Below are 15963 nucleotides of genomic sequence, written 5' to 3'. Positions count from 1 at the left end.
TATATGCTCAATAAATATTTTTCAGTGTATCCTGTGCTGGATGGTTGGGTAATGAAAACAATTAGACATAACCCCAACTACTGCTGAGGTATAGTGTGAAACAGACATGTAAATAGCTGAGTTCTGGTAAGCAGTAGAGAAAAGCTCAGGAAGTTCAGTAGGACTGAGATGGGTTACCCTGACCTACGCTGCTGCTGCTGCTAAGTCACTTCAGTCGTGTCCAACTCTGTGTGACCCCGTAGACAGCAGCCCACCAGGCTCCCCATCCCTGGGATTCTCCAGGCAAGCTAACCAATTCATTAATGCCCTCTTTAAGTGTCTTCCTAAACTCTGTACTAAGAATTAATCTCACTTCTGTCTGTCTTTCTACATAAATTAGATAGATCTTTATTGGCTGTGTGTGTGTGTGTATATATATATGTGTGTACACACGTGCACTAAATCATTTAAGTTGTGTCTGACTCTTTGTGACCTCATGGACTGATTGTAGCCTGCCAGGTTCTGCTGTCCATGGGATTTCCCAGGCAAGACTACTTGAATGGGTTGCCATTTCCTCCTCCAGAGGATCTTCCTGACCCAGGGATCAAATCGGCATCTCCTGCATCGCAGGTGAATTCTTTGTTGCTGAGCCACTGGGGAAGCCCCTTTATTGGCTCTGCTACTGCTAAGTTGCTTCAGAAATGCATAATCTTAAGCAAGAACCTCATGAACCTATGCTGAACTTGACCTATCTTAAAGAGTTATGTTGAGAATTAAAAGAGATAATTAACACAAAGCATTTCATATAATGCCTGGCTCAATATATATTATCTATTATTATTCTATTCACTGTATAGTGAGGTTAAGTGGTTAAAAGTGCAGCTCTGGAGCCAGACTACTACTTGAGTTCAAATTCTGACTCTACCTGTTACTAGCTATGTGATCTTAAACAAGTTACTCAACTTTTCTGTGCCTCAGTTTTCTCATCTCTATAAGAAATGTACCTAAATTAAATTAGGTACTTTTAAATTAAATGAGTATTACTTTAAAACACTTAGCATAGGGCCTGGCACATGGTAAATACCTAATAAATGTTTAACAAACTCACCTTTTAAAAACATTAGTCATACTGGCTTGGCATGCTGGCTATATTTTTTCCTAATATAAAATTAACTCACCTTTTAAAAACAGTCTTGTTTAAGGGCTTGAGATGCTAATTATATTTTTTCTTAATATACACCAAAATATATACATAAAATTATCACCCAGTGACATGAATCTCTCAACTGGGGAAGCGCTACTCTAGACTCACACAATTCAATGATTTATGGTTCCCTAAATACACAGGTGACTGCAGCCATGAAATTAAAAGATGCTTACTCCTTGGAAGAAAAGTTATGACCAAGCTAGATAGTATATTCAAAAGCAGAGACATTACTTTGCCGACTAAGGTCCGTCTAGTCAAGGCTATGGTTTTTCCTGTGGTCGTGTATGGATGTGAGAGTTGGACTGTGAAGAAGGCTGAGCGCCGAAGAATTGATGCTTTTGAACTGTGGTGTTGAAGACTCTTGAGAGTCCCTTGGACTGCAAGGAGATCCAACCAGTCCATTCTGAAGGAGATTAGCCCTGGGATTTTTTTTGGAAGGAATGATGCTGAAGCTGAAACTCCAGTACTTTGGCCACCTCATGCGAAGAATTGACTCATTGGAAAAGACTCTGATGCTGGGAGGGATTGGGGGCAGGAGGAAAAGGGGACGACAGAGGATGAGATGGCTGGATGGCATCGCTGACTCTATGGACGTGAGTTTGAGTGAACTCTGGGAGTTGGTGATGGACAGGGAGGCCTGGCGTGCTGCAATTCATGGGGTCACAAAGAGTCGGACACGACTGAACGACTGAACTGAACTGAAATACACAGGGCTATTCCTTGCCTTTGCCAGTGTTATTCCCCGTGCCTGGAATGTCCTTGCCTTTCTTCCTCACTTGACTGCTCCTACCTATCTCCAAGGCCTAATATGGAGTCAGAGAGCCTGACTCCTCCAGCTCTGTTTTCCTTGCAAATCAGGGACTTCCCTGGTGGTCCAGTGGTTAAGAATCCACTTGCCAATGCAGGGGACAGGGATTCAATCTGTGCTTCAGGAATATTCCACATGCTGCAGAGCAACTAAGCCTGTGTACCACAACTACTGAGCCCAAGCACCCTAGAGCCCATGCTCAGCAGCAAGAGAAGCCATCACAATGAGAAGCTCAGCATCGCAACTAGAGAAAGCCCAAGTACAGCAACAAAGACCCAGTACAGCCAAAAATAAAATAAAATTTAAAAATATTTTAAAGACTTTCAAAGCAGAAATAGAGACATAGAAGGAGAGAACAAATGCATGGATACCAAGGGGGAAGGGAAGGTGGTAGGAAGAACTGGGAGATGAGGATTGACACAAATACACTATTGATGTTGTTCAGTCGCTAAGTAGTGTCTGACTCTTTTCGACCTCATGGACTGCTGCATGCCACACTTCCCTGTCCTTCACTATCTCCCGGAGTTTGCTCAAATTCATCTAACCATCTGCCGCCCTCTTCTTTTGCCTTCAATATTTCACAGCATCAGAGTCTTTTTCAATGAGTTACCTCTTGATATGACACATAAAATGGATAACTAATGAGGACATACTGTAGAGCACAAAGAACTCCCTTGTAATGTACTGTGGTGACCTGAATGGGAAGGACATTCAAAAGGGAGGAGATAGTATGTGTATGTATGGCAGATTCATTTTGCTGTACAGTAGAAAATAGCACAACATTGTAAAGCAAACTGCACTCAAATCAAAATTAATTAAAAAAAAAAAAAAGGCTCAGCATGGGCTTCACGTTCTCTGACCCAAACTGAATAGATGCCTCCTCTGTGTCCACAGCCCCTGGCGCATCCTTCTATCACAGCGCTGATCACCTGGCTTATCACAGTTTCTGTCTCAGACCAGGGAATATAGCCTATTTTGCAGCACAGTACTTGGCATGGAGTAGGAGCTCAGGAAGTCATAATTAGAATGAAGTAAAATGAAGTAGCCAAATAATTGACTCCATAAAATTTTAATCAAAACATATTTTTACAGTGTTTACTCACTGCCAGACCATATGCCAGGCACTATGGGTATAAAGATAAACAAGACTCATTTCCTGTCCTCATGAAGCTTTCTGGAGACAGATAAGGAAACAAGTGCACCCAAGGGAGATGGGTATTATGACTGTTGTATGCATAGGGTACTCTAAATGGGGGAACCAAGAAAAGAGCTGGGGGAGGTGTGTTTTGAAAGTTGAGTGGGGGTCAACAGCTAGATAAGAGTGGGAGATGGGGGATAAAAAGTCTTTCAAACAGAAGTGGCATTGTTCGTCCAGGGAAAGTGCAGGGCATCTCGGAAACAGCAGGCTGAGGCATAAGATAGCCAGAGGTCACCCATGTGTGGGCTTCGCCACATGTTTACTGTCCTGTGAACCATGGAAATGGGTATAGACACATTCTGTGGGCCCTGTGATGGGGTAAGAACCATCAAGAGCCAAATGGCCCACCCTCCCTATTTATTAAGCACCTTCAATGTGCTGATTTCTAGTCCAGGCCACACTGGAGAATAGGAGAAGGAAGGAAGAAAGTAGTATACGACACTCCACTATACATGTCCTCGTAATATACATAATACAAATATATGCAACACAAATTCACACTTCTATATTACACAATTTACCCACCTACCAGCCCAAATATCTGAACTTCAGAAACTGGCAGAGAATATAACTTTAAACTCCCTTCTCCTTAATACTTACAGCACTGAGGTTGTGAGAAATCCTTAGGGAGACTGGCTAAAAGTTAAGCAGTACACATATTCTTCTAAAAGAAGACTTATCTAAGGTGAGCCTATATTAAACCCCAATAGGGAAAAGAAAAGCTTCTCTTTTAAGCAGGTGTAGGTAGGTGTCCTGCTGTGTGGCCACTAAGACATACCTGAGACCCCTGGGTCTCAATGGAGCACAAGGATCAAGGTGCATTAACCTTGGAAAAAGAGCATCATTGAGCAGCATGTTTAATCTACATTGTCTCATGACTTCATACAATCACTTTTGCTGTGAATTGTATTTTGGTGACAAAACATCAGTTTACACTGACAGAAAGTGTAAGACACAGCCTACGATATTCAGTGTTGTAGTTGCTATAAAGGATGTTTGATATTAAGAACATCATCACACTCAGCATATAGAGTCTCTTCTACAGTTGCCGGGCTTCCCAAGTGGCTCAGTGGTAAAGAATTCGCTTGCCAATGCAAGAGACGTGGTTCAATCCCTGGGTCGGGAAGATCCCCTGGAGAAGGAAATGGCAACCCACTCCAGTATTCTTGCCTGGAAAATTCCATGGACAGAGGAGCCTAGCAGGCTACAGTCCATGGGGTCACAAAGAGTCAGATACAACTGAGCATATATGCACTCAGTCTACAGTTGTCAGTGGAAGGCAGTGCTTCTCTGGAATAATGGGTTTGTTTCTATCTTAAGGACCATCTCTGAACCATGTAACTGATTATGTTTTCCTCTTTGCAATGGCTGCTAGGAAACTCAAAGTGACTATTTCAGTCCAGCTCTTGCACATGCCCCCAAATTTACAAAATATAGTTATCTCACCCCTGGCCTTCTCTTATGTTCTCCTACTCTTGCCTTTTTTCCCTTTGCTCCCATTGTCTCATTTTTTGGTTGATATACTATGACAATGTTATAAGATACCTCAAATCCTTTGTGGAAGGAACTGGTTTAAAAAAAAGATTTCATATATATAAATTTTATTTATACATCCAGTGTAACAAAATATACATGTATCATAAATAATGCATTACCTAGAATTCATTAGCATGAAGCCCACATGTATATGCCCTAAATATGAAACAACACACACAAAGCACAGATGCACATAATTCAGGATCACAGCACATCCCTAATGTCCCAAATACAAACACACACTTATTCCCTCCATTTGCCCCACTCCAGTGCACACATGCACCCACATGTGTCATGCACATACCAAGCTGCTCTGCGAGGAGCCGGCCCTTCTCAGTGGGAACAACCCTCTCTTCCTCCATATCACACTTGTTCCCCACCAGGATGACCTGGGCATTGTCCCAGGAGTAGGTCTTTATCTGAGTAGCCCTAAAGAGAGACAGAAAGAGGACTGTGTTATTGACACCCTCCTAGGCCAGAAAGGACCCCAAGAAGCTCACAGAAGCCCCTTCAACAAGGTTGCAATCCCACAAGCCATACGTTGTGGCCAATAAAAAAACCTTTTCTCGACAAGTTTTTGAAAGTGAGCATGTATTATTTCTATAATGAGAAATAAACTTTTAAATAGAGGAAATAAAACCAGACCTTTATATTGAGCATACATTTTTTGTGAAGCAGGCCTAAATCTGTTCCCCAACACCTCATAGGTAGGAACAGTTACCCCCCCCCTCTTTATTTCCCTACACCTTTACTGTGGCATCTGTTATTACATTTGGCTGGATTTATGTCTCTCCTTGAGGGCAGAGATAGGTTTATTCTTTTTTATATATAATTTTATTTATGTATTTATTTTTTATTCTTGGCTGTACTGGGTCTTTGTTGCTATGCCAGCTTGTCTCTAGTTGCAGCGAGTGGGGGCTACTCTTCAATCCCCTGCACAGGCTTCTTGTTGTTGTGACTTCTCTTGTTGCAGAGCACAGGCTCTAGAGGGTGCAGGCTTCAGGAGCTGCAGCACATGGGCTCAGTAGTTGTAGCTCCCAGGCTCTAGGGCACAGGTTCAGTAGCTATGGGGCACGAACTTAGCTGCTCCACAGCATGTGGGATCTTCGCAGACCAGGGATCAAACCCACGTCTCCTGCAATGGCAGGTGGCTTCTTTTCCACTGAGCCACCAGGGAAGCCCCATCTTTGTGGTACCAGCCCCCCCTCCCAGCATAGAGCACAGAGAAGTCAGTGAATGTCTGATGAAGGAAGGAGCCAGCAAATAGTTAATCCTGAAGCAGATCTAAATAAACTCTGATCCTATCCTGATACTGACATTCAATCTAACTCAACCTTAACTGCAGACTGGACCAACTACCAACCCTGCTCCTCAAGCTGATTTCACTACCCATCTTCTCTTTAAGGGTGAAAAGCCACTTCCTCAACGGATGGAATTCAGTCAACCACCATTTGTGGTAAAACTACAGAGAGCCAGGTTCTGGGCTGGGCACTGAGGTTTCGATGGCAGATGGGTGCTAGGCTGGGACCAAGTTTCCCAGAGGCAAAACTGAAGGTCACAGCTTGGAAAAGACAGACACTCTTCAGCCTCAAGGCAGAGACCTGAAGCCAACTCCCTGTGCCTCCCATGCCACTCTTCTGTCATCTTCCTCCCTCCTCCCACCTCCATCCACTCTCAGCTCCTAGATTAGCAACTTAGGTTATTCTTGGAGGAATCGTCACCAGGTGTTAAAGTCACTGTGTTCCTGAGGCAGGATGAACAGGGACTGATGGAGAAAGGGAAGGAGGTCAAGGCTGGCAGGGAATGGGCAGTGTGGAGATACTTAAAGAAAGAGCTAATCTCTTCATGGTGGGAGGTGAGGATGGGAGGAGATAGAGGGGACAAGGGAGGAGGAGAGAAAAGTCATGACTGGAGGGAAGGGAGAGAATAAGAAAGGGGAAAAACAGGAGGGAAAAAAAGGTATAATGAGAGAGGAAGAGAGGTTTTGGAAGCAAAATCTCCTCCCCATCTGGATGTATCCTGGAGAGGACTGGGAAATTTATTTTACTCATGTTCCAAAAGCTAATGCATATTCTTGCTCACAAGTTTGGGTAGATACTTTTACTGGATGGACTGAGGCTTCTCTCTGTCGTAGTGAACAGGCTAAGGAGGTTATAAAGATTCTCTTCATCAGTGGAAGGCTTCCCGTGGTGGACATCTCCACTTCAAGGAAAGGACTTTCTTCAAGTCTGTGAATACCCACATCTCCACTTCAAGGAAAGGACTTTCTTCAAGTCTGTGAATACCTTCGACAACAATCACATGCGATGCCTCTTCTTCATCTGATGACATCTACCAACCCTAAAATGGACTGGTGCAACACTTTGCACTTTAACTATGGACATAATGTGACTTTTAATTTTGACTATGTTGCCTTACATCTGTAACTGTGTAACTGGATTTGTTTCTAGCTGCATGAAAGCGTTTAAGTTACAAATGGTTGCTCAAACTCCTGCTACTGCTGCACCTTCCTCCAACTACTATTTGGGGCCCCTGGATCAGATATCCTCAATATGAGGATTAGGAGAATATGTTGCCTCACCAATTTAGGGAACAATGCCCCTTCTCAGCTCGGAAGCAGTTATGGAACGAGAATGACGCCCCTTTTCCCTAGGCAACATAATTCTCCTAAAAGAAAAGGGAGGCATGAGAGAGTCATTTCCTAGGCAGGTTGATAAGAAGTCTAGGGGTCCCCAAGGAGAGAAGGGTCTGGAATTCTCAAGGAGGAAGAAAGGACAAACTTTATTTCCTTCTCTACATTCCTAAGGATTATTTAACAATAATGTATTCTGCCTGAGGACAGTCTCTGGATTAAACCTTCTGGCTAATTCTGTTATCTTAAAATGTAGATTATGGGAGTAGGTCTGGTGAGGTCTGTACAACCTCCAGACATTCTTTGGATTCATTGGAGAGTATATAAACTCATTGCTAACGCTAACAAGCGGGTACTCTCTGCCCTCTTCTGATGCCTATGTCAGAAGCTTTCTCTATCTCCTTTATACTTTAATAAAACTTTATTACATACACACACAAAAAAAAAAAGGAAAGAGGGAGAAAGGAGGAAGAAGGGAATGACCAAGAGGCTGAGAAGGAGAACACGTGTGACAGGAATGTGGGTGGCACCCTAGACTGCTGTTCAGAACTGGGAAGTGGGGGTAGGCAGCCTGAAAGGTCACTTCCAGCTCAAGGTTCCAAGGAACCAATGGTGCCTCACATAGTCATGGCAACTGTTCCTTGGCAGAAGCAAATTCTTCAAAGGGTAGCTGTTGGGCAAAAAAGAGCAGAAGACAAGCTTGGCACTGGCCAGCACTGCTGTGCTGTGCCCAGCCTGCTCTGCCTCTCTGACTGTGGATAAGAACCAGGCACAGATTCTCCATCTTCCACATTCTTATCCTCTCCACTGAATAGGGACACCCAGTCCTGGCCTTCTCTCTTCACCTCTCCTCTTCATGCTCCCTTCTCCTTGTGAGTAATTTTCCAGGGAGAAAGAAGTAAGTCAGCAGTCTCCAACCTTTCTGGCACCAGAGACTGGTTTGATGGAAGGCAGTTTTTCCAGGATCGGGGTTAGGGGGGTTTAGTTCAGGCAGTAATGCAAGAGATGGGGATGTGGCCTGGGGGGTTGGGGGCCCAGAGGTTGGGCTATACCTCTAGGGAACTGTGTCAGATTCTATTGTATATTGAACTGTTATAAACTTAACCCCCACCCCCCAGCCAAGGAATAAATTTTATAGGAAAACAATATGTGGATTCACTTAGTACTCTGTCCAGAATGATTTTTTCTAAAACACTCATCTGAACCTGTTGTTTCCCGGTTCAAATGTCCTCACCTACAAATAAAATCCAAATTCCCTACCCCAGCATATAAAATCCTTCATGACCTCTGCTCTTCTTAACCTCTCACCTACCTTCTTGCCTTTGCACATCTGTACTCCTTTTCTGCAACATTCTTATCCATTTGTCCCTCTGGCCAATTCTTGTCCATCTTCAAACCGTAGTATGCATGTCAGCAATTCCAGGACACATCCCCTAACTCCCCAAGCTAGGTTTCTACAGCCTGGGTACCACTCTCATCACTGCACCTGTCACAGGATATTGTCATTGCCTGCTCACTGATCTATCCTCTCTGCTCATCTGTGAACGTTGTGAAGACAGGAGCCATGTCTTATTCATCTGGTTTTCCCTAACTCATAGCGTAGGGCTTAGCACATGCTAGAGTTTCATGAACAATCTGATGAATGAATGAATGAATGAATGAATCTCATACCAGTCTTGGACAGCATTGAAAGATTCCTCATTGGTGATGTCATACATCAGAATGAAGCCCATGGCTCCACGGTAATAGGCTGTGGTGATGGTCCGGTACCGCTCCTGCCCAGCTGTGTCCTAGGTGGGAAAAGGAAGGAGTCAGCCTCATAGAAAGTCTGTTTTTGTTTCTAAAAAGTTCCTAGGACAATTAACTAATAATCCAAAGTATATTTAAGGAGCATCTATTATTTATCTTGTACTTGGAGACTATCATAAAATGGTTTTTGAAACATCATAGAAATTAATAAGAAAATAATTAAAATCCCAGTAGAAAAATGAGCAGGAGGAAAGAACTTTTCACAAAAGAACTGTAAATAGATAATTATTATATTAAAAGATTTTTCTTTGTTTTTAATTATAATTCTTGTTACAGACAAGGATGTAATAAGATGTACAACCTTACACCTTGTTTGTGGGAATGGAACTTGGTTCAGTCTTTCTGGAAATCAATTTGGAAGTCTCAAGAGTATTAAAAATATTTGTACCCTTTGACGTGGAAATTTTTCCTTCTAAAAACTTTTTTACAAAAATAGAAAATCAGACTAGCATTAATATTGATGCATAAAAATTTTGGTTACAACTCTATTTAAACAGTGTAAAAGTATCATTAACATATATCCAACTTTAGAATGGTTATGTGTTTATTTATATAAGATGGAACAATGCTTGTATGTGCAATGTAATGTCAGCTTCATAACGATATTTGCAGAGAAGAAAACTGGAAAGAAACACATCAGAAGGTTAATAGTGTCTATCTCTGTAAGAAAGATAAGAATTATCAGGATTTTCATTTTCTTCAGGTATTTTTATTGTCTTCTAATGCTAAACATGTATTATTTATACAAGGAAAAACAAACATTTTCACTAAAAAAATATATGACTAAGACAATTCTTTATCTCAAGAAGCTCACAGTCTAGTTGGAAACACAAACACAAACAAGCTAAGCCAAACCCCACAATAAAGCGTTAATGGAATACTCTGGGGTGCTTTACAATGTCCACACAGTCCTCATATCAGGTACCAATCAGTCTTATCTGTATCATTATAGTTTTAGATGTGTGATACTGGAGCACATATAAAAGATTCTTCATATATTACCTCATTTAAATTTTACAAAAAGTCTCTCAGAGGTAAGGATCAGTATTTACATTTTATAGTTGAGAATGCAAAACTGCAGAGAGGGTAAGTGACTTTCTCAAGGACATCTAGGACTTCTGATTCCAAGTCTGATGCACATACCATTATACCTCAGTCAATGAAGGTTTATCTACAGGCATTTACTGAACACTACCCGTAATGATATTAAAAACAAATAATGGGAACAAAAGAATTATAATATGCCATTATTAGTACATATGCTGCATCTATTATTCATAAACTTTAGAAAAACCCTGTAAGGTACATATTATTACTCCCACTTTACAGTTGAGAAAACTGAGGTTCATAGAGATTGTCCATCAAATGTAAGAATCGGGATTCAAAACAAGTCTGTCTGTCTGACTCCTACAATCTATTTCAGTATCTCGCCTTGGCTATGAATCATTAATTTGTGTGATACAGAAATGGAACAAGCATCATCCTTGCCCTCAGGAAAGCTCAGCAAAAGTATAGAGGTGGCTAAGACATACCACCAAACTAATAATTAGCAATGTCATCACTATCAAATAAGTGGTATACAGAAAATGTGTCACACAATTCAGATAAAGGAGAAGTATGGTGATTTAGGGTAGCTATGAAAGATGTCAAAGCAGAAATAGTGCACCAGTTAGGATAGACTGGGTTACTCAATAATAAGCCATCTCAAAATCTCAGCAGCTTCAATAACAAGGTTTTATCTTTCACTATTTTTACATATCCATTAAGAGTTGGCTAGGTGCTCTGCTCTTTGTCTGCTTCATTCCAGGATAAAGACTGACAGAGCAGCTATGAGAAGGAAAGAAAATATGTGAGTCATGTTTTGGCTCTTCCATTTTTCTTGTTCACTGACCAAAGCAAGTCACATGCCCACACCGGAGAAAGCACAATCCTATAAAACGCCCAGGAGGAGAATGGGAAATGTGGTAGATGGCATAACCACTCCAATGGAGGGAATCTCTACCAAGTCCAGCAGCATCACCTAAAGATGTGGTTACTTAGTAATAGAAGGAAGACAACAGGGATTTTCCTAAATAAGAATTTTCCAAGCAGAGAAGTGAAGGAAAGGTATTTTGACATAAGGAAGAGTTTTTTCCCGTGCTACTCCAGAACTTAAGGAATTGTGGGAAATGAGTAGGCAATGAAACTAGAAAGAGCTTTGAATGCAATGCTACAGAATTTGAATTTGATCTTTTTAGGATCAAAGATTTTGAGGTAGGATATTAACATGATTTTATCTGAACTTTAGAAAGATCGCTTTGACTGTGACATGAAGAACAAACTGGAGGAAGTAGAGATGGCAAGCAGGCAGGCTGGTTGGTGAGATCTTTGCAATGGCTCAGGTGAGACCTAAGATGTATTTGAACTAGAGTGGTAGAAGTGGAGATGGAGTAGAAATAGATTCAACAAGTACTTAAGAGGTGACTTACAGACATGGCAAACAGATCAGTTATTTTTTTGGCAAGGCTCAGCTTCTTCATGTCCTGTGTAATTCAGCTCTGACCCAGACTTGCACATTACTCAGCAAAAAAAGTGTGCATTTAACACATCTACCATCGTGGAAGAGCATTTGAATCACCATCTCCTGTTTGTTGAGCATGGTTTGGGGGTGTCTTACTCTTTACTTCAAGCAGCTTATCAGAGTATTGGTTCTGACCACATATAGTACTTCTCCCTGAGTTCTGGCAAATAGAATTGTATCCAGCTCATGGATGAGTAGTGTAGAATGAATGAGTAGATGGGTGTAATGAATGAGTGATGTAGAATGGGTGAGTAGATGAATGAATTAAAAAATGAATGAAGAGATGGATGAGTGAGTGCGTGAGTGAGGGTGAGTGAGTAAACATCTAACACAGGAATCTTAGGCACTAATATTAGAGAGATACTCCTGTTATATCTACACAAAAGCTCTTTGTGTGGGTACCTATGAACCACTACAGCAGCTCTTATCTCTACTTCCTGAACTCCTCAGAGTCAATGAGACAGATGAGACTCTTTCTACCAGTGTACAGGCTCAGGCCCCAAATCTTATTCTATAGGGTTTAGAACTAAGCCACCTGTCCAGACTAGGGATCTAAAGGCCCAAGCAGGATTTTTGAGCAACTGCACTGCCAGCAGGTCTCATTTCTCCTCACTCCACCTGCATTGTACCACCTCTCTGTGACAGTTTCCAGTCTCCCATCTCTACCTGGAGTCTGGACCTGTGCTCTATCTCTTTGACAAAGAATCCTGCTACTCAACTGATGCCCAGTTAATTGGAAATCCTGGTATAGAATAATAAATAAGCTTGGACAAGGAATTAGTTTTACCTCTACACTCAGTGCCTTGGACAGGGCTAGGCACACATTAGGGATTCAATCACCACTTGCTAAACAAAAAGTCCATGTAGTTTTGAGGTTAAGAGCGTGGTCTTTCGAGTTAGACTGCTGGGTGTAAACCCCTATTCTGCTGCTGCTCAGTTGCTTCAGTCGTGTCTGACTCTGTGCAGACCCCATAGACGGCAGCCCACTAGGCTCCTCTGTCCCTGGGATTCTCCAGGCAAGAACACTGTAGTGGGTTGCCATTTCCTTCTCCAATGCATGAAAGTGAAAAGCGAAAGTGAAGTCACTCAGTCATGTCCAACTCTTAGCGACCCCATCATGGACTGCAGCCTACCAGGCTCCTCCGTCCATGGGAGTTACCAGGCACAAATACTGGAGTGGGGTGCCAATGCCTTCTCCGAACCCCTATTCTAGCACTTACTAACTTTGTGACAATGGTAGACAGCTTCCAAAATGATTCACAATGATTCCTGTGTCCTAGTATTCACGCTTTTGGATAATTCTCTCCTGGGGCAATTTTCCTTTGGGGGCCTTAGTTTCTTCATCTATAAAGTGGGCTATAACAATAGGCCTATAACATCTATAACAATACCTATCTCACAAAGTTACCACAAAGATTAAGAAAGTTATTATATCCAAAATGCTTGGAACAGTTCCTTATACAGCATGGGTGCCACTTAGGCGTTGTTTTTGTCCTTCCACAGTCAGCTCTAGGAGCAGGGCCAGGTTCCCAGGGTCTTCTCAGCAGGACTGAACAAGTCTCATGCCATGGGCCACCCTGCTCTCATTCAGACCTGCTCAGGGCAGCATCCATTCAGGGTCTAAATATGATTTGTCGTTGTTGTCATTGTTTAGTTGCTTAGTGTGTCTAACTCTTTTGCGACCCCATGGTCTGTAGCCCCATGGTCTGCAGGCTCCTCTGTCCATGGGATTTTCCAGGCAAGAATACTGGAGTGGCTTGTCATTTCCTTTTCCAGGGGATCTTCCCAACCCAGGGATCAAACCCACATCTCCTGCATTAGCAGGTTGGTTCTTTACCACTGAGCCACTTGGGAAGCCCCTCAATATGAAGCTTCCCTCAAAGAGCAGAAAATGGACAGACAGAAAGGGAATGGATGAATTAAGAGTTGAGCAGGCTTTGGTCTGACTCACAGTTTTTCCTATCATTAGCTGTGTGATTTTGGATGGCTTGGTTTTTTCATCTCTCTGAGGCTCAGTTTCTTCACAATTTGAATGAAAATAATAATACCTACTTAGTAGGGTGTCTGTAATTAAGTAAGATTTTTTTAAATGTCTAGCTCATACTAGGTACTCAAGTATAGGAGTATTTTGTCCCTTGTATTATTATTTAACTTTTTAAGGCTTAATTTCCTCATTAATAAAGTGGTGACAATAATATCAGTCCTTCTCTTTAATTCTTTTTTATTGTGGTAAAAGTCACATAATATAAAACTATTTTAACCATATTTAACTCTACAGTTCAGTGGCACTAAGTACATTCACATTATTGGCCAACTCTCACCATCACCCATCCCCTTCCTAAACTGAAACTCTGTCCCCATTAAACATGAATTCCCCATTCCCCCTCCCCAAACCCTCACCCCTGGCATCTACCAATGTACCTTCTGACTCTATGAATTTGACTATTCTAGGTATCTCCTATAAGTGAAATCAAATAGTATTTGTCTGCAAAATAATAATACCAGTCCTGAAGTGGTTGTGTGAGGATTAGAGATAAAGTATTCATAGAGCTTGGGAGAGTGCCAGGCACATAGTAGGTGTGTAATAAAGCTTATAGTAGCTGTGCTTATTACTGTGCTTATTACTATATTGTTGTTTTTCACCTAAAGAAAAGCAAGGTTGGAAACAACAGTCCAGCTCTCACTATCCTGTGCTCAATGGAAAGTAGCCCAGAGAATCGCTCCTGAAACTCCCTCTCTCTTTTATTTTTAAAAATCACTTTGATGAACATTGATTCCCCTCCCACTGATGAGAGTCAGAAATAGAACCAAAGAGGAGACAGGAAGAAGGAAAAAAAAAAAGAGGCATGACTCACTGTCTACTTGAAGGAGGAGATCGTGTCATCAAGAGCAATTGATTCACTTCTACGAAGCAGACATTCATTGAGATCTTCATATGGGCAGAGCACTATGCCAGAGACTGGACATGATGATACGCAAGCCACTGCCCTGGCCTCCAGCAGCCCTGTCAGTGTGACTGACAGACACAGGGGCCAGAGAGAAGGGAGATAACATCAACTGAACACCTGCTATGTGCCAGGCACTTCAATAAGTGCTTCACACACAAAAAAATTGCTTCATATATGGGATCTTATTATTTGTACTAACCAAATAAAACCTGCTAAGTGCCAGGCACTATGCTAAGCACTTTTCCTATTTTACTTACTTTTCAAAACAGCCTTGAAATACTGTTATCTGTACTTACAGATAAGGAAAATTTAAATAACTTGCGTAAGATCTTGTAACCAGCTCATGGCAGACTGAGATTCAAACCTAGGTCTGATTCCAAAGCCTGTGCTCTTCCCAGAATGTCCTTTGCTGTAGGTTATTCCTCTTAACTATTACATCAGCCTGAAGCAGGACAAGTTTGAGTCCCCATTTTATATGTGAATTAACTGAGGGTCACAGAGTTTAAGTAACTTGCTAGAGTCACAGACTATAAGGAAGTAGAGTCAGGATTGAAATTCTGTGTTTTGACAAAAGTTTATGTATTGTTTACACAGCTTATAGCCCAACCAGACTGTATGTTCTGAATTCTTCTCCGCTCCTCAGGATAGGACCCAGCCCACTTCCAGAGAGGAGAACCTCCAACCATGTGTAAGATTCCCTAAGGCCAACGTCTCTCCTCCACCATAGGAAAGGGCTGGAAATCACCCACAAAGCTTAATTGGAGTCACGTGTCTGGCACACAGGTGTTCAACCAATATTAGTTATCTTCTTTATCTTCCACTGAATCATTGATCCAACACAGATCCATCATTTCTGGAATTTCCATATTGTCACCCACACATGCAATACTCATTTCTGCTCCATATGGCTGTTCATGTACTCTCTTGGCCACATATGCCCTCTCCCAGCTCCTCCACGTGTCTTAACTATCAGACTGTTGAATTCTAAAATTAAAAGTAAATCTTAGAAGTTACTCAATCCACCCAGTTACTTAAAAAATGAATTCCTTCTATAGCTCCTTGCATTAAGTGTTCCTAGTGTTAGATGCCTACCACCTCAAAAGGCAGCCACTCTACTGATGGACAGTTCTGAGTATTACAGCATTTCTTCCTTCTGTTGAGCTGAAAGCTGCATGTGGTAATTTCTGTCCATTGATTTAATTCTGTTCTCTGGAGACCCAAAGAATAAATCTAATTTTTCACTCCTGTGGCAGCCCTCCAAATATTTAAGTCCTATGTTTGTTTAG

General features: G+C 41.8%; 1 protein-coding gene across 1 annotated transcript in view; it reads right to left on the bottom strand.

Moving 5' to 3' along the window:
* RAB3B (RAB3B, member RAS oncogene family) overlaps positions 1-15963 on the bottom strand; it is a 71173-nt gene that overhangs the window by 16598 nt on the left and 38612 nt on the right. The window contains exons 3-4 of the mRNA XM_040231175.1: positions 9032-9150; positions 5033-5157 (exon numbers count right to left, since the gene is read on the bottom strand). Coding sequence (XP_040087109.1) covers positions 5033-5157; positions 9032-9150 — 244 coding nt within the window. The remainder of the gene's footprint in view (positions 1-5032; positions 5158-9031; positions 9151-15963) is intronic.

The sequence above is a fragment of the Oryx dammah genome, unplaced genomic scaffold (genome assembly GCF_014754425.2).
Source record: "Oryx dammah isolate SB20612 unplaced genomic scaffold, SCBI_Odam_1.1 HiC_scaffold_28, whole genome shotgun sequence".
Lineage (NCBI taxonomy): Eukaryota > Metazoa > Chordata > Mammalia > Artiodactyla > Bovidae > Oryx > Oryx dammah.
Note: the sequence above shows the minus strand (reverse complement) of the source record. Positions and strands in the feature narration are given on the sequence as shown.